Here is a 19,180-nt window from a genome sequence, read left to right as displayed (position 1 = left end):
CCTGTGAACACAGCCCTCGGGGTTGGGGAGGAGGCAAGGAGGCACTTTACTCACCAGGTGTTTTGAGAGAGTGGGCATTGTGCACTGCACAGTATCACCCAGATGTTCCTGGAGCTTTTCCAGCTGTGGCAATCCAGGTTTGTAGAGACCTGAGCAGAATCAGCCCCCACGCCTCACATCAGAGCCTCATCCCAGGAAGGCTGCAGAGCCACAGGCAGGGGCAGAGCCTTTCTGATCACCCAGGGGAGGGAAGGCAATAAAGGGGCAGGAGGATGGACAGACAACCAGGGCAGTGTAACCTCAGAGTGTGGGTTCCAATGCAGGACTGTGTGGGTTCCAATGCAAGTCGCCCCCAAGTGACTGCTGGGAACACTGCAGTCAGACCATGTGCATCACGACATCCCAACATTCATGAATGAGGGGGCTGGGGGTGACCCTACAGGGATGCTGCCCTCTGGAGTGCCCTAGTGTGGTTCAGTGGGATGGAGTCTGTGTAGATTCCAGGAAGAGGCCAGTGAAGACATGTGCCACTTGGACAGACAGGACTCATTGACCTGTAGGCTCCCACACAGGTGACAGCCTGGGCAAGGCCGCAGGACTTGATGATGGGAAGGGAGGGGCGTGTGGTCAGTAGAGGAGGCCTCTGCCAGCCCTGGCTTCTCAGGAATCCTCCAGAGGAGGACTGCCCTATACACCCAGCAAACAGTAAGGGAGAAAAGACTGAATCCCATGCCTTCATGGCCATGTGAGTGGATGTGCACAGAGTGGGCCCACCATTGTGGTCTACCTACCATCCATTGAGTATTTTTCCTTCTCCATGAGCTGGACCAGAGCCCAAAATGCATCCTCCTCACCTAGCCACATTAGCAGCAGGGCTGCTACGTGGCTCAGGCCCTGGCCATAGCCCACCTCCTGCAAGAAAACCCAGAACACTGTTGAGTTACCTGTCTGCTTAGGCTGATCTCACATGGGTTGGGTGACCTCGCTTGGAGGGCTGGGTCACTGATGAAGGGAGTAGGAAGATGGAGGTGGCAGCCCCTGGTCTTCCCTTGCCCCTGGGTGTCAGGACTTTCACAAGTAGAGCATGTACCAGGTTTCCCTGTTCCTGGAAGTCCTACAGGGCCTCAGCTAGGCAGCGTGGAGACCAGAGGCAGGGGTACAGGTGCACCCCCAAGAACTCAAGGTGAGGCATGCTGGTCTGAGAATCCAGACTCCATCCCATGGTCACCTCTGGAGCTCTGTGCTATCTACCCTGATGGGGTCATTTCAGACAAAAGGAAGAACTAGGACTGTGAGACCTGCCAGAGCCAGAACAGAGAACAGACAAGTGATGGGTGTGGACCAGGCTTCCTGGAAGCACTCCTCTAAGGTCAGGGAGTGGATGCTCTGCTGGGGTCACTGGAGGGAGTCCAGCAGCTGTGTCTCCTGGGAAAGGTGTGTGTGGGTTTGCATGGTCATGGAACTGTGTGGAGTGGAATTCCGGCTAGTGGCACCTGCCACATGTCTGATGGGTGCAATGGCATCAGGCGGACCCAGACTTGACTGTGATGACCACAGCATAGTTGCACGGCTTGTCCAACCCCTTGTGGAAGGCTGGTACTCAAGAGGAGCATCCTCCACCCTGCCTGCTTCCTGGGATGCAGAGAGCAACACAAGAGGAAGGCACTCCTTCTGTTCCCAAAACTTGAGGTTGGGACCAGGGAGGCTGTTAGCCTGGCCTCTTTACTGGCTTTCTCAGATGTGGCTTGGGGAGCCCCCAAAAAGCCAGCTTGGTCCTCTGTCACAAGGCACACCCTGAATGGACAGCCTTGGAATTGGACTTGTGGAGCTGATCCCCAAGTACTCACCGGCTTATACATGGCATAGGCCATCAAGACTTCGAACAAACCTCGCTGCCTGCAATGAGAGAGGAGGTAGCAGCGTTTCCTTCCCTGCTGAGGCTCTTGGTGCAGTCCTGTCTCCCAGACCCTGCCGGCCCCAACCAGGGCCCAGTCCACCTCTCCACCACGTGAGCAGGGCCGTGACCTAAGGCACCTGCATGTTCTGCACCGTCTGGGTAAGAGTTGCCTGCCAGGACCCGCACACACCTCAGGGTGCAGTTGTGTGTGGTTTAATCTTCCTCTGGTAGATTTCAGCTTTCCTGGCTTAGCATCGTTCTATCAAAGTATAGTCTGACAAGGTTCCATGCCATGGGGAATCAATGAGCCCACAAGGCAGTGCAGGCATGTAAAGAGCAACTCCTATATCCAACAGTTCCCCATGGGTTGTTTGGGGCAAGCTCTCCACCCTCCAGCAGCCTTGGCCACCCTTGCCTCATCCTTGCCTCTTGGCCTTGGACACCTTCAGGTGCCCCCGAGTGGATCACAGCCTAGCTAGCCTTTGTGGGTCGGGCTGCTCTGAGTAGAATGCACCTGAGATCCACTCATGTCGGCCCACGGCCCTGCATTTCCTGCCTCTCCCTGATCCTGCTTTGTGACTCACATGCAACACAGAATGCTTCTCGGTGCCCAGCTGACCATCACTCAAACTACTTCCATGTTAGTGATTGTGAACACAGCAGTGACTCTAGCAGGCAGGTTTTCTTGGCCCTGAGTTTCTCCTGGTTGGGTGGTGTGCACGCATGTGGTTGCTTCACTCAGAAGGTGAGTGTTGATCTGTGACAGTCTGCCTTGCTGTTTTGTTGAGTGTCGTGACTCTGACCCTTCCTTCCTTACAATGACCCAGATTTGTGCTTGTGTCCCACACTCACTAGCAGCTGATGTCCTCATTGGGTTCATTCCACCAATTCTAACAGCATTTACTGGCACCCCATGTTGGTTTAGGCATTAAGCACGTGTTCATATGTTGACAGGATGAATTGTGTGTGATTTCATGAAGTGTCCCTTCTGAGCATGTGTCCGTGGGGTGCTGGGGCGCTGTCCATTGCCTTGTTATTGAGTTTAGGTGTTCCTTGTGTATTCTGCAAATAACACCATTATTTGATGAGAGTTCAATGTATTCTCTTCCCTTGTGCTTTGTTGATTTTTTTTCCATTTTCTTCTTTCATTGTTGTCTTTGGAAAATGTATATAAATAAAGCTGCATAGATCCTTTTTTTTGTTCATAAACTGCCTGTGCTTTAGGTTTGTACCCCATTTCTCCCAGGAAACTAGCTCTCAACCCCCTGGGACCCCTGCAAACCAGCATCTCACTTTAGTCCATATCGTTTTTGGAACATGAGGTGGTTTCTAAATGTCCAACACACCGCAGAATCAATTTGATGAAATTGATTGGAGCGCAGCTTGGCTTGCTCTTTAAGCTCCTGCAGAGGGGACCACTATGATCAGCATCAGCCAGGGGCTCCCCCGGCTCTATTTGTAACCCACCTCTCCCCCACCGTGCCCGCCCACAGTGCTTCTCAGTCAACAGCGCATCAGGCCTCCAATCCTCCTCCCTAGGGTCTCAGCCACATCCTCATCAGCCCACCCTGCTGCCCCTCCAAGAGGGCCTGTCTCCACCTAGACCTTGGAAGCTTCTCCTGGCTTTGCCTGGAGCCTGAGCAAAACATTGCTCCAAGCCCAGCACCCAAGGACAGCCCCAAACACAAGGCTTGGAGGAGAAATTGGTTGCATCCCCAGCTGGGCTCTGTTTCCTGATGGCAGCCTGACAGGGTGATAGTGGGCAGTTGTTGCCGACCCTCTGAAGTCCTGGCTTCTACATCTCCCAGAAGCAGCTGAGAGCTAAGTGTCACAAGTCAACCAGTCACCTGAGGTTTGGGCACTGCTGGTTAATGCAAGGCCAGGAGAAGGCAGGCCCAGGTGAGGGCAGCCCATGGTAGCACAGAGCCTGTCCCCAGGTTGGGGGCTCATGCCAGGAGCCTTGTGCCCATCATTACTGAGCCACCAATCAGCATCTGCCCTGTGACAAGTTTCCCAGGGCCCGGTAGGGAGAAGGGCAGGGCCTGGGCAGAAGTATGGATGTCCAGGCTGAGTTGGGCATGGAAGACGTGAAGGGATGCTTGCAGGTGAATGCAGATGGATTCAGGCAGGATTAGGCGGCAGCCCCGTGCTCCTTTGCAGGACCGAACACCATGGGGAACCCACTGCTCTGCTAAGGCCTGAGCAGGGTAGCTTGTTTGTGGGTTGAGGACACAGACCCACCTCAAATTTTCCTGGGTTCTGGGCCTTCTTTGCATCCACACCCAGGAGTAGCCTCCACACTTTCCCGTGCACCTGACCAGGGATTCCCTTAAAAATGCGTTGATGGAACTGCAGGAGAGAAGAGGCTCAGGTGAGTGGGGCCATGACTGCTCAGGGGAAGGAGTGCAGGCAAGGTGTCAGGAGGGGGCGCCCTGGGCTCCATGCTGTGTCCTCAGAGGAAAGATCTGCCTAGTCCTGGTGACCCAGCATGAGAGGGGGGCGGGGCTGAGGACACAGTTTTGCTGTGCACTGCCTGCTCCCTAGGGAGCCGGAGAATGCATGTGCACCTGCATCTGGGATTCCCACCCATGTTGATTGACCTCAGAGGTTTCACCAGGACTGTGAAGTGTGCATAGGGACAAGGGGTGCAGATGACCCATGTAACTCTGGGCAGGACAGTGGCCTCAGGCGTCTGAGAGCCCAGTGGTGTCCAGCCCCACTGGGGGAGCTCCCACTTCCCACTTCCTTTGTCCCAGCAAAGGACACCCCTCACCCCTGCTTTGCTCCATGTGCTCCCCAGAGGTGTTCTCCCCACAGTACCTTCTCACTGTCATGGTACTTGCTATAGTTTTTTAGCATTTTGACCCACTTGGTCAGTCTCCTGGACTCTGTTCGTCTCTGCTGGAAAAGGAGAGAAGATGGCATGAGCCCAGGGTCTAACCTCTGAGCATGGCCTTTAGATGCAGCTCAGGAGCCCAAGACGCTGCAGACCTGGGCCCCAGAGCTAGTGTCAGAGGAAGTGCCGAGGGCCTAGCCTCTGAGCATAGCACACCCCATGCTCAAGGCAGAGACCCCTGAGCTGCCTTCAAGACAGTCACAACCACGCAAATGGGTTGAGGTGGCTCACAGTTCTGGAAGCCAGATCTACAGCCAGCTTTGGGACAGGTGAGTGAGTTCCCACCCCCACAGGCACCTGCAATCGCTGTGGGTTCTGGACCCTAGGGCTCCCACTTCCCACCTTGTGCACCCACAAGTGCTCTAGCTCTGTTTAGCAGAAGAGGGGCCCAAGGCCAAGGCCTAGCTCTCACCTTAGTCCCCAGTGTGTTGTCTTTGGGAAGTGGCTTCTCACTGGAAAGGAAGGGGAGGGAAGCAGAGCTGTGAGGCTAGGTCCTAGACCAGGCCCTTCTACCTGCTGCAAAGCAGCCAGGAAAGAACGAACTGCATCTCCTCAGCTCACGGGATGGAGAAGAGGGGAGGTGGCCTCCCTGATGGCAGATGCCAGGCAGGCCTTGGGGCCTGGGAGCACAGGGATGCCAGGGCCACATGAGCACTCTCACTGTCCATGGGGGTCCAGTGCTCTCCCGAGGCCCATGCTCTGGATGTGGCAGCCCCCTCTGCAGCAGCTGTGAGGCTGCTGTCCTCAGAAGGGACAGGCTGCCCAGGGCTGAGGGGGCTGTATACCCACATCAGCCAGCCCTGGGAAGGCAGCCTGGAATTGGCCAACTCTAGGAGGCCTAATGCATTCTGCTCTGAAATGTGAGTGTGCTGCTTGGGCTCAGGGCACCTGGGAGCACCTCCGCCTTTCCCAGAACTGCCTCCTCTTCTCTCCTCCCTTGTGCACTCCCAGCCTGGAGTACCTGCTCCCACCGTGGTCCTCAGGAGGCCAAGCCCTTGGTGTTCTTTCCCCCTGACTTAGACCCTTCTTCCCACCTGGGTTCTTTTTTAGACCACGAGGCAAAATTCCCTGCCTAATCCCAGTCCTAAGGTGAGCTGCTAAGACATGACCAGAAACAGCCCAGGCTCCACCCCTACTGGCCACTTGCATCCACCCTTCTGGGCCTCTCTGCTGTCCTGCACAGCATGGGGGGGGGGAGCCTCAGTCCTGGCTGCTGCACCCCAGCCCTACTATCCTCTCAGAGCAGACCCAGGACCAGGGCCCTCAGCTGCCAAACCTCCTACCTAGTCTCTTCTTCAGAGGTCCCAGGCAGTTTGGAGCCCTGAGACCACTCCCTGGCTGTCCCTGAGCCCTGACCTCAACAGGCCTTTTGAGAGCCAGGCCCCCAAAGGCAGGCACCTGCTGGACAACTGCCAGGCTGGTGCCTGAGCCTGTACACACAGTTCTGGAATGCTGATGGCCAGGCCAAGTCCTCTGAGAACAGGCCAGGACCCTCACTCTGCCCCCTGAACTCAACAGAAACCTCCCTCAAAACAAAGTGTCCCACACCTGCCTCATGTCCAGATCCATCCCTGTCATGTCCCGAGTCACTCATTGGGTCACCCTGCTCTGGCCAAATGATGACCCCTAAGATGGCAACATGGATCCAAGACAGGATTTGGGGAAAGGTGTGCTGCCTCATGTAGAGGGGCTTTCTTTTTCTCCTTTTAAGGATTTGTTAATTTGAAAGATAAAATTATAGAATGAGTAAGTGTGTGTGTGTGAGAGAGAGATATCACTGATGCATGGGTTCACTGTCCAGATGGCCACAACAGCTGGAGCTATGCCAGGTCAAAGCCAGGAGCCAGGCAATTCATCTGGATGGCTCACTTAGGTTCAGGTCGCAAGCACTTGGGCTGTCTTCCTCTGCTTTCCCAGACCATCCACAGGGAAGTGAATCAGAAGTGGAACAGCCAGGACACAGAGTGGTGTTGTCTAACATGCCAGCATTGGTGGTGGAGATTACCCGCTATACCACAGTGTCAGTTGTAGGAGTTTGAAAGCTATCCCTGCCCAGAGATGAGCTTGGATGCGAACAAATCACCACAAGAAACCAAACCTGTCCGGAACAACTTCATCGTCACCATCATCGTCCTGTCCAATAGATGGTCCCTGCAGCCAAGAGGGGACCTCAGTCAGACCCCAGGGCTGTTCAAAGTCCAGGACAGCTCTGCAGCCCCTCTCTCTTTAGTATCCCCTGGGATCCCAGAGTCTGAGGATCATAGGCACAGCCAATGAGGCAAGGGACCCCCATCCTCTCCCAGCACCTGGCCTGTACCTGTTGATACAGGGAAAAGACTTGAGCACGTTCCTGGTCCCTGCGGGTCCTCAGGGCGGCCCCTTTGAATCTGTAAAACACAAGTACAAAGCACAGGTGAGTTGATGGGAGCTGATGGCCCAGGAGATCTGTGCCCACAGTCAGAGAGAGGGCAGCCAAAAAGCCAGGTAGGGAGGCACCTGCAGGCTTGGACCCAGAGCATGGGACAGTGGGATGGACAGTGGGATCTCCCTGTCTGGCCTCCCAGTAGGGTATCCTAACCCAGGAGTTCCTTTCTCTTTTTGGATTTCCATATCTCTGGGACCCTCAGGGCCAGACCTGCTGCCCCCAACCTCGGCTCCAAACAAGAGCAGAGCAGAGAACAGGTTGTTGTGAACATTCACAGAGGCCTAACTTGACACATTCACACCTAACAACTTCACAGTGTAGGAGTGAGGTGACTGTACACATGCCTTGCACACAGGGAAATCCCTGTGACTCAATGATGTCACCCATGGACACAGGTGTGGGAGACCAGGGAAACCCACCTGGCAGGGGTTGGCATCACACTGTAGTACAGAGAACAAGTCCCACTCACCTCCATCGGAAATCCATCGTCTCTCTGAAAATCTCTCCTGCTTTGGTTAGCAACAACTTTACAGTGTACTAGTCAGCAGACTACTGGTCACCAGTTGCCTCATGCCCAGGGGAGTCACCTTCAGCGAGTGTGACATCATAGATACCACCAGTCACTCACAGCTGGTGTCCATGTGGCAGGTGAGGGTCCTAAGCCCCACCTTCATGTGAGGCCTATGATCTTTCGAGGGCACAGAAGAGGGCAGAGCTGAGGTTGGGATGCCATGAAGCCAGGGGTGCCAAGACCCTCTGTCACCCGCCTGAAAGTTCCCAGGTCCCAGGAGACTTCCCCTCCACCCCCTTCAATTCCTCCTCTGCATAACAGCTGTGAAGGCCTCTTTCCTTGAGCACAAGGTAGCACCAGAGCTTACATGTGCTGTGCATCCAACTGAAGTCCCCACAGGCTGTGTTTCTTGCTGCAGTGACCAGACCTGGGAGCGCCAGGCCAGCTCCTGTCCTGACACAGACCCCACTCCAGCACTGCTGTCCTGGCTGTTCCTGCTCACACTCGTCTTGCTCCTCCTCCCTGGTGCTTTAGGTGTGGGCACCAGTGGGTCCTCCTTGGATGCAGGGGAGGAAAACAGCCAGCTGAGCACTACCTGCCACATCTGGACTGCTCCCTGCCAGGAGAGCCAGCCCTGGAGGACACAGCAGCCACTCTTGGCAGCAGCTCAGCCCTGCCAGCATCTGGGCCACCACAGTGGTCATCATGGACCCTGCAGGCGACCCCAGTGGCTCTTCCCACACTGGGGATCCTCTGAGTACTCAATGGTGTCACCCATGGACACAGGTGTGGGAGATCAGGGACACCCACCTGGCAGGGGTTGGCTCCATGCCACAGCAGAAAATAAGTCCCACTCACCTCCATCAGAAATCCATCATCTCTCTGAAAATATCTCCTGCTTTGGTTAGCAACAACTTTACAGTGTGCTAGTCAGCAGACTACTGGTCACCAGTTGCCTCATGCCCAGGGGAGGCACCTTCATTGACTGTGACATCATAGATACTGCCAGTCACTCACAGCTGGTGTCCCTGTGGCAGGAGGTGAGGGTCCTAAACTGTGCCTGTCTTAAAAACCAGCAGTACCCTACATTCTTGAGCTAGTCACCCAATTACTGAATTGAAAGGCCATGGTCTTTATTCTGCCATTGGAATGGTGGTAGTTTGGGTTGTTGGCCATGGGGTCCCATAGTCACTTCACCAGGAGACAAGGGCAGGAGTGTCTGAAGCTGCGATGAGGGAGATGGGGGATCAGCAAGGAAGTTAGGCAGCAAGGCCATGACATGGGTTTGTGAGTTTCACTTGTAGAAGCAGAGAGTATGGTCCAGCCAAAGGTGATGGAGAAAACCCCATTGGAGAGTGAGGGTAGAAGCACCAGCCTGCTGGCCGAGTCCCCTGCTGAGACTCAGGGAGCAGGACACAGCAGCAGGAGCCCTCAGGCCATGCGGGGGGCGGGGGGAAAGAGGTGGAGGAGGAGACCCTGTCCTTTTTGTGGCTGCTAGGCGCTCTCCACTGCCAGGGCCACACCTCAGGCCTCACAGAGCTCCCATTCTCCTGAGCATTCAGGAATCAAGCCTGACTTTCCCAGAGATGTCTGAGACCCTGTGTTCGCAAAGGTGGCCTCACCACAGCTGAGCTACTTGTGTCAGTGTCCCTACACCCACTTGACATGATCTCTGCCTCCTGGGCAGCTAAACTGTCACACAGCAGGTGGCCAGAGGAGCCTAGAGTCCTGCTGGCACCCAGTAGGTCACGTGTCTATTGGGATTGAAGCAATGGCAGGGGCTCAGTGCACAGAAGGCAGAGCTGAGCGACAGTGGGCAGGAGAAGGCCAAGGCTGCTTGGGTTCCTCTCCTGAAGGTCAAAGCAGCTCCCGTGGGGCTGAGGAGTAGCCCCATGCTGGGCACTAAAACAGCTTTGCCTGCTGTGATTGCTTCTCTCTTGTGCTCTTAGTTTAAGAAGATGTAGGCCTTGTGGAGTGTTAAGAGAGCCTCATTCTTTGCTGCCTTCAGGGAAAAGATGGAGGGTCCTGTGTGCAGAGAATCCCAGGCCACGAACAAGAGCCTGCAGAGTTTTCTGGGGGTTCTATTTGTTCCTGTCTTCCACTGCCGTGTGCTGAGTGAGTGCCTGTCCTCACGGTGAGTGGTGGATTGTGTCCTCATGGAGCCTGTCCTCTGTCCTTGGGTCTGTCCCTATCCCTCCATTGGGATAGGGATTTGCAAGAGTTGAGTGTTGACAGCGGGAATGTTGTGTAGATGTTCCCCTTATGGGTCAATTTTGTAAGTGAGGGTGATGAGAGGTGCTCATATGGGCACAGAACAAGGGAGGCATTCAGTGGTAGAAATGACAATCATGGACTCCACAGGACATGCTGGGGAAGGAACCCCAAGCTGGGCATGACCGGTGCCACAGAAAGAGGCAGATGGGAGAGGAGGGTCGGAAGGAGGAGGGAATGTCAGGTCAGATGGACGAGGGCCTTGTATGCTGCACAGGGCAGGTCGAAGCTGGAATCATGCCAGTTTCCTCTTCCTTGTCCAACAGAAGGTGGTCTCCAGCTCCAGAGAGAGGGGCCATCATGTCAACCTATGTTCTGGTCCACTGCCCTGGCCATCCCTACAAGATGGAAGCTGTCAGGCTTGAGTTCTTCCTCCAAGGCAGGTGGGAGGGGTCTTTTGAACTGGATGTGACTTGGGATCCTGGTTTACCTGAGCTGTGATCCTGCCTGCTTTGCTGTGTAAGCACAGGAAGTGACTTCACTGCTTTTCTAATGGTCAAAACGCGGGCCATCTCCTTGTACACACACACACACACAGCTTTGACAGTTGTACATATGTAAGTGTGTGTATGTGTGTGTCTGAGATTAGGGGTACTGGCAAATCAAAACACCTGCCCCTTCATGTTGAGCCCTCCTCCAGCACCCCTTGGGGCTGTTTGGTGTGACAAACCACTGGCAACTTGACCTTGAACCTCACATTCCTTTTTCTTTTTTCCTGTTGTGATGGCAACGGCTCCACAACAAGAAGGAGACATTCAAACAGAGGAATCATCTGGAACCTTTGAATTTGCCTTCAGCCGTTCCCACTCCCTGGACCCCTTCCCTCGGGCAGTTGCAGTGCCCCTGCCTTGGTGCTGGACTGGCATGTCTTGGTCTGCCCAGCCTTCTCCTGATATCTTCAAAAAGAAAGACAAAGTATAAGCAACTATACTGTCACACTGGCACAGGTAACACACATTTGCCCTGAACCAGGCCCAGAATGCCAGCCAGCTGTGGCTGCTCTTCTCCAGTGTAACACTTGCCCAAGTACAGGTCAACCTCGGCAGGTGCCAACAGCTGGGGGTGTTCCTTTTTAGCAGAAGTCCCCCCAGTTACATGAATCAAGAAGCAGTAAGTCTATTTTTTCTTAAGATTTATTTATTTTTATTTGAATGTCAGGTTTAGAGAGAAAGGAGAGACAGCAGGGAAAAAAATCTTCCATTTGCTATTTCACTCCCCAAATGGCTGCAATAGCTGAAGCTTGACCTAATATGAAACCAGGAGCTAGGAGTTCATGCAGGTCTTCCACGTGGGTGCAGGATCCGAAGGCTTTGGGCCATCCTGTGCAGCTTTCCCAGGCTACAATCAGGAGCTGGATAGATCATGAAGCAGCTGTCGCGGCTAACTGAGCCGGCATAGTAGGCACGGCGAATGTCCGAGTGAAAAGCACCGGCACACGGAGACCATGATGGTGTTACAAGTGGTGGGAGCCATCTCTCCACAAGCCTCTTTATTACCATATTATCTCCTCTTCCCCCAAGCCCATTTACAGGACAATAGGACGCCAATGAATCTGCAAAGGCCAGGTGCTACTGCAGTAGGCCTGATTCCTGAGTGCTCAGCTAAAGGAATGTAAATCAGCTCCTCAGCCCACAACATATTCCCCCTTCTGTATTAAAGCAGACTTGAATGCACCTGTCTTAGGTTGTGGACTCTCAGGTTTAACAGCCTTACCCATCATGGGGAATCTCCGTAGCATGACAGAGTCCCTGTCTTAGGTCGGTCAGTGCCTGTGTCCATCTTACCAGTCACTGGCTGCCTTTCTTTTTTTTTTTTTTTTCAATTATTTTTTTTATTTATTATTTTTACTTCATTAATTACATTGTATTATGTGACACAGTTACATAGATACTTGGGTTCTCCTCACCCCTCCCCAAACCCTCCCACCATCATGGATTCCTCCACCTTGTTGCATAACCACAGCTCAAGTTCAGTTGAGATTCCCCCATTGCAAGCGTATACCAAACATAGAGTCCAGCATCTTATTGTCCAGTCAAGTTCAACAGCTTCTTAGGTATACCCTCTCTGGTCTGAAGACAGAGCCAGCAGAGTATCATCCCAGTCAATTGAAAGCTCCAACATACCATCAGCAAAAATTTACATCATTATGGAATTAATTGACATAGTAATGTGTAACCAATATGTTAAAAGTAAATGCGAGTTCCCAGCCACCTTCTGTGACCACCTCACCTATACTTCAATTTCAGTTTATACACAACATATAACATTCAAAACATAACATGTTATACATGACATCATATCATCTTAAATTAAGGCAAACATGTGGTATTTAACCTTTTGGGATTGGCTCATTTCCCTTAGCATTATGGTTTCCAGTTTGGCCCATTTGGCCACAAAGAACTGCATTTTGTTTTTTTTAATAGCTGAGTAGTATTCCATGGAGTAGATGAACCATAGCTTTCTTATCCAATCCTCTGTTGATGGGCATTTTGGTTGCTTCCATGTTTTTGCAATTACTGATTGTGCTGCTATGAGCATAGGAGTGCATGTTGGTTTCTCATAAAACAATTGTTCTGGATATATTCCTAGGAGTGCTATTGCTGGATCATACGGTATGTTGATTTTGAGTTGTTTGAATATTCTCCATACTGATTTCCATAGAGGCTGTACCAGCCTGCAGCCCCACCAGCAGTGGAGTAGGGATCCCTTTTCCCCACAACCTCGCCAACAAGTGTTGTTGGTGCTTTTATTCATGTGGGCCAGTCTGACTGGCGTTAGGTGGTACCTCATTGATGTTTTAATTTGGATTTCCCTTATTGCCAGGGAACTTGAGCATTTTTTCATATGTTTATTTGCCATTTGGGTTTGTTCCTTTGTGAAGTGTTTGCCCATTTCCCGTGCCCATTTCTTGAGTGGCTTGTTTGTTTTGACATTTTGGTTGTTTTGTAGCTCTTTGTATATTCTGGAGATCAGCCCTCTATCACCTATGTCATGTGCGAAGATCTTCTCCCATTCTGTGGGTTGCCTTTTTACTTTGTTGATTGTTTCTCTAGCTGTACAGAAGCTTCTTAGTTTGATGAGGTCCCAATTGTTTATTTTGGTCTTGATTTCTACTGCATTTGGAGTCTTTTTTAGGAAGTGAGGGCCTACCCCTAAGTGTTGCAGTGTGTTTCCAACATTTTCTTCCAAAAGTTTGAAGGTTTCTGGATGTAGGTTTAGATCTGTTATCCATTTAGATCTGATCTTAGTGTATGGTGAGAGATGTGGATCTATTTTTTTGTTTCTGCAGGCTATTAACCAGTTGTCCCAACAGCATTTATTGAACAGACATTCCCATTTGCCTGGATTGTCGTTTGTCTTTTTGTCAAAGATTATTTGGCTGTATCTGTGTGGGTTCCCTTCTGCTGTTTCTATTCAGCTCCATTGATCTTCCTCTCTATCTTTGTGCCAGTACCACGCTGTTTTGATAACCACTGCCCTATAGTATGTCCAGAGGTCCGGAACTGTGATTCCCCCTGCTAACTTCCTGTTCTTCAGGATAGTTGTAGCTATCCGTGTTTTTTTGTGCTTCCAGATGAACCTTTGGATCATTATTTCCAGTTCCATGAAGAATGTTTTGGGCAATTTGATTGGGATTGCGTTGAATGTATATATTGCTTTTGGCAGTATAGACATTTTAATGATATTGATTTTACCTATCCAGGAGCATGGGATGTTACTCCATCTTTTGAGGTCTTGTTCAATTTCTTTTTTAAGTAGTTTGTAGTTTTCTTCAAATAAGTCTCCTACATTTTTGGTTAGATTTATTCCCAGATACTTCATACTTTTCTCTGTTGTTTTGAATGGTATCTTGCTGGTTAAATCTTTTTCCATCTTGGGGCTGTTCGCATACACTATGGCTGTTGATTTTTGTTCATTAATTTTGTACCCTGCCACTCTACCAAACTCTCGTACAAGTTCTAGCAATCTCTGTATTGAGTCTCTTGGCTCTTCTACATAAAGAATCATATCATCTGCGTATAGTCTGAGCTTGACTTCTTCGTCTCCCATTTGGATTCCTCTGATTTCTTTTTCTTGTCTTATGGCCTCAGCGAGTACCTCTAGGACTATGTTGAATAGTAATGGAGAAAGTGGACATCCTTGTCTTGTTCCAGATCTCAGTGGGAAGGGTTCCAGTTTTTCTCCATTCAGTATGATGCTGGCATTGGGTTTTTCATATATGGCTTTAATTATGTTGTGGATTTTTCCATCTATGCCTACCTTGGTTAGGGTTTTTAGTATGAAGTGGTGTTGGATTTTGTCGAAAGCTTTTTCTGCATCTATTGATACTATCATGTGATTCTTGTTTTTCAGTTTTTGGATGTGGTGTATCACATTTATGGATTTCCGAATGTTGAACCATCCCTGCATTCCAGGGATGAATCCTACTTGATCTGGATGAACGATCTGTCTGATGTGTTTTTGAATTCTGTTGGCTAGGATTTTGTTGAGAATCTTAGCATCAATGTTCATCAAAGAGATAGGTCTGTAGTTTTCCTTCTCTGTTAGTTCTCTGTCTGGTTTTGGGATTAAGGTAATGTTGGCTTCATAGAATGAGTTTGGAAGGGTTGCCTCTTTTTCTATTGTTTTGAAGAGTTTGTAGAGGATTGGGGTCAGTTCTGTTCGGAATGTTTTGTAGAATTCTGTAGTGAAGCTGTCTGGGCCTGGGCTTTTCTTTGTTGGGAGGTCTTTAATCACTGATTCAATCTCTGCTTCAGTTATGGGTTTGTTCAGGTCGTTTGTTGCCTCTGGGCTAAGTTTTGGCAGGTGGTAGAAGTCTAAGAACTTTTCCATTTCTTGGTGGTCTTCTGATTTGTTGGAGTACAGTGCTTTGTAGTAATTTCTAATTATGGCCTTAATGGATGCGGTGTCTGTTGTTATGTTGCCGTTTTCATCTTTGATGCTGTTAATTCTTGCCTTCTCTTGTTTTTTTCTTTGTCAGTTGGGCCAGTGGGGTGTCTATCTTGTTTATCTTCTCAAAAAACCAGCTTTTTGATTCATTGATTTTGTGTATGGTTTTTTTTATTTCTATCTGGTTGATTTCCTCCCTTGTTTTGATGATTTCTTGTTTCCTATAGTGTGTGGGGCTCTTCTGCTGTTGTTTTTCCAATTCCTGGAGGTGTGTGTTTAGTTCCTGTATTTGGCGCCTCTCTTGGGCCTTGACATGAGCTCCAATTGCGATGAGTCGATGAGTTTACCCCGTAGCACTGCTTTGGCAGTGTCCCACAAATTTTGGAATGTTGTGTCAGAGTTTTCATTGGTTTCCATAAATTTTTTTATCTCATCTTTAATTTCTTCTCTGATCCATTGTTCATTTAACAATATTGTTAAGCCTCCAAGAGTTTCTGTATTTCCTGGGGGCATTTTGAATTGCTGATTTCCAGCTTCATTCCATTGTGGTCTGAGAGGGTACATGGTATGATTCCTATCTTTTTGAAGTTATTTAGGTTTGCTTTGTGTCCTATCATGTGGTCGATCCTGGAGAAGGTGCCATGCACTGCTGAAAAAAATGTATAATCTGTGGCCTTATGGTAAAAAATTCTATAAATGTCAACCAAGTCCAGTTGTTCTATTGTTTGTATGAGCTCTGTTGTTTCTTTGTTGAGTTTTTGTTTTGTTGATCTGTCTATAGTTGGTAGTGGGGTGTTAAGATCACCCACTATTATTGTGTGCCTATCTATGTCTCCCCTTAAGTCCGTGAGTAATTGCTTCACGTAGCTAGGTGCATTTGAATTTGGTGCATATATGTTCACAATGGTAATTACTTCCGGATGGATCAGTCCCTTCACCAATATATAATGTCCTTCCCTGTCCTTTTTGATGTGTGTCAGATTGAAGTCCACATCATCTGAAATTAAGACAGCTACCCCAGCCTTTTTTTCTCATCCATTGGCATGAAATATCTGCTTCCAACCTTTCACTTTCAGCTTCTTCGAATCTCTTCTGGTTAGATGTGTCTCTTGTAGGCAACAGATAGTTGGGTGCTGTTTGATAATCCATTCTGTTAATCTATGCCTTTTGATTGGTGAGTTCAGGCCATTTGTGTTAAGAGTTAAAATTGAGAGGTTGTGATTTTGCCCTGCCATACTTGTTTTTGTGGGTGTTGATATCTGTGTTATTGCCCTTCCTTGTGTGGACTTTAGTGGGGAGACCTTCCTGTTTGCCATCTTTGCTTACGATTCACCTTCTTTTTTTCTGGATTTAGTGCATTTCTAAGGAGATTTTGTAGAGCTGGTTTTGTGCTGGCATATTCTTCTAATTTCTCTTTGCTGTGAAAGTATTTGATTTCGTTCTCAAATACGAATGAGATCTTTGCTGGGTACAATATTCTTGGTTGACAGTTGTTCTGATTCAGGATTTGGAAGATCTTTGTCCATTCTCTTCTTGCTTGTAAAGTCTCTTCAGAGAAGTCAGCAGTGATTCTGTTTGGTTTTCCCCAGTATGTGATCTTTTCTCTGCTTCGTACTTGTCTTAGGATTCTTTCTTTGTCTTCGTTGGAGTGGAACTTGAGCACCATATGTCTGGGTGAAGATCGCTTTGGGTCATATCTGTTGGGAGTCCTCTGACCGTCCTGGACTTGGGCTGGGTTCATGTTCCAAGTGCTTTGAAAGTTTTCCTGTATAATTTCGTCGAGCACGATTTGCATTCCTGATTCTTTTTCTGCTCCTTCAGGAAGGCCAATAATCCTAATATTTGATTTTCTGAGGTTGTCTTTCATTTCTTGTATGGTCTTATTGGCTTTGTTCAGACTTGTCTCCAGCTGTTTAATGAACTGGGTATGTTCATTTTGTGTGTCTTCCGTTTCAGAGATCCTCTCTTCTGCTGTATTTGTTCTGTTGGTTAGGCTCTCAATTTTGTGCTCTAAGTCAAGGATTTTACTTTTCATTTGTTGTATTTCTGAGGCTATGTGGTTCTTGAATTCCTTGAAGTCCTCCCAATTCTTCTCATTGTCTCTGACATATTTTAACATTATTTTTTTGAATTCCTTGTCTGGTAGATCTTCTATGTCTTCATCTCGCATCTCCGAAATAGACATTGGCTTTTGATCCTTTATTGGTAGGGTGTTGGCACTCTCATCTGGATCATTACCTTTTCTGGTATTTCTTCCCATTGTGTTAGTGTTTCTTTTTTGAGAGACCTAGGCACCAGTGTGCTGAGGGGTCTCCAAGCACTATCCTGTAGAGATCTGAGTCTGCAGGAATGGAGTAGCAGGGTGTGGGAATTTTCAAGGCACTTTTGGTGCGTCTCCAGAACACTGGACCTCAGGGCGCCACTTCCAGGGCCCAGCGGATTCAAAACGCACTCTCAGCTTGTCCCCTACAGGTATGCTACCACAGGGCGTGGGGGAGTGAAGGCACTCTGTGCGCGCCCCCTGTGCGCGGAATCACTGGCCTCAGAGGATTCTAGTTGCTTTCTCGGTGTGTCCCCATTACCAGGGTCTGCAGGGCGTGGAGGTTCCAGGTGCTCTCTGGGAACGCCTCCTGCACGCGGGTCCGCAGTGCTCTCCTGGTGCGTCTCCTAAGCACGGGACTATAGGGCGTGGGGTGGTCCAGGTGCTCTCTGGAAGCGCCTCGTGCGCAGGCCTGCCCACCCCAGCGCTTGCAGGGGACCGACCGCCCCAGCGCTAGCACGGGACTGCCCAGGCCAGAGGTGTGCTCGGGTTCCTGTGGGATAGCACCGCCCAGCTGAGTGCCAGACCGCAAAGGCACAGGGGAGTATTCCATGTGCCTTTTGCCTTTCTCCTCAGTGCACAGGACCACTGTGTGTCACCTCCCAGACACAGTTTTGGCAGTTTCAAGGCACTCGCCCTGTTTCCCTAGACGCTGGAGTCTCGGGGGGGAGAGGCGGGGAGATGGGGCCAACTCCCGGAGCCTCCGACCCACCACTGTCCCCACCCAACTCACTCAAACCTCAGGTTCTTGCAGTCTGCCTCTTCCTCTGGTGGGAACCCTCGTCACGGGTGCATCTCCTGGCGACTGCATCTGGTGCAGGTCCTGGCGAGTCCCAATGGAACTTGGAGACTGCGGCTGGTGCAGGTCCCGGCGGGGCTTGGCGACCAGGGTGGGTGGATGCCAGTGGGTCCCGATGACTCCAGGTCCTGATGTCCGCAGCGGGCGCAGGTCCTGGCGGGTCCTGGCGAACAACTGGCTGTTTTTCAACGCATTGTCTGCTGCAGCTGCTCAAACCATACTTGGGGAGGCTGGAAAACCTGTTCCAAGGCTAGGAGTGACATCAACTCAGTAGCAATGAGCAAACAGCAGTTCCCGGGCTCGGGAAAACAAAGCACTTCACAGGTGAAACATACATAAAAGGCACAATGGGAGACAAGAGGCCATGATCTTAGGAGTAACTTAGCTCAGTAACAATGAGCAGACAGCAGTTCCCAGGCTAGGAAAAACTTTTGCACTTGTACAGATGATACACCAGAAATGCATACAATACAACAAAAAGGCATATGATGGGGTACAGGAGGCCTAGACCAAATCTAACAGCATCTGCTATTTTCTTTTCCAACAAATCAACCCGCAGTCACAGCATAAGCATGCCCACCTGCTCATGTTCATCAGTAAAGTCCTGTTGTTCCATAACTCTGGCAGTCTGTTCTGCGACCTTGTTCACAGTCACCACGGCAGCTGTTGGTGGGGGCTGTTGATGTACTGGCTATGATGGTCGCTGTTATGTCAAAGTCTCTTTTATTCTTATCAGGCCAACATAGGCCTCTCCGTCAGTCCCAACAGGCACAGGTGGGATTCAGGGCAGCTGCAGGATAACAGCAGAATCACAATTGCCACTCCAGCATGCTGTCAGGGTGCACTGGAACTTGGTGTCATTCCTTTCAGAGGCATCTCCTGTACTTAAGAGAGAAGCATAGGGATAACACAAGCAAACACAAGCTTCAAATTCAATGAGCTAAGGTTCACTCACAAGAGTGAGTCCTCAAGATCCTCTGCCAAGGTGGCAGGAGGAAAACCAAGATAGAAAAGCCTGTATTCATGGTGGGAAGAGCATTTTTTAAAGTTTCCTCTCAAAGCTGTTTCTCCAAAAACAAAGAAAATTCCTGGTATCCAAGGTACCTGGCCTTGGGACAAAAGGCCAGAAAGGTGTCACTGGCCCACTTCCTTGGTCCCTTTCAAATGATAA

General features: G+C 50.1%; 1 protein-coding gene across 1 annotated transcript; it reads right to left on the bottom strand.

Moving 5' to 3' along the window:
• Window positions 1-616: 616 nt before the first annotated feature.
• Window positions 617-7,178, bottom strand: LOC131483119 (TBC1 domain family member 26-like). The gene is made up of 8 exons (XM_058680193.1): window positions 7,111-7,178; window positions 6,877-6,944; window positions 5,206-5,245; window positions 4,718-4,798; window positions 4,139-4,246; window positions 3,191-3,300; window positions 1,848-1,896; window positions 617-912 (listed from the first exon to the last, which is right to left on the bottom strand). Exons 4-8 carry the CDS (start codon window positions 4,754-4,756, stop codon window positions 784-786), a joined length of 435 nt encoding a protein of 144 aa, XP_058536176.1. The 5' UTR covers window positions 4,757-4,798; window positions 5,206-5,245; window positions 6,877-6,944; window positions 7,111-7,178; the 3' UTR covers window positions 617-783.
• Window positions 7,179-19,180: the final 12,002 nt, after the last annotated feature.

The sequence above is a fragment of the Ochotona princeps genome, chromosome 23 (genome assembly GCF_030435755.1).
Source record: "Ochotona princeps isolate mOchPri1 chromosome 23, mOchPri1.hap1, whole genome shotgun sequence".
NCBI lineage: Eukaryota > Metazoa > Chordata > Mammalia > Lagomorpha > Ochotonidae > Ochotona > Ochotona princeps.
The sequence above is the reverse complement of the archived record's forward strand: the minus strand, read 5'-3'. Positions and strand labels throughout refer to the sequence as shown.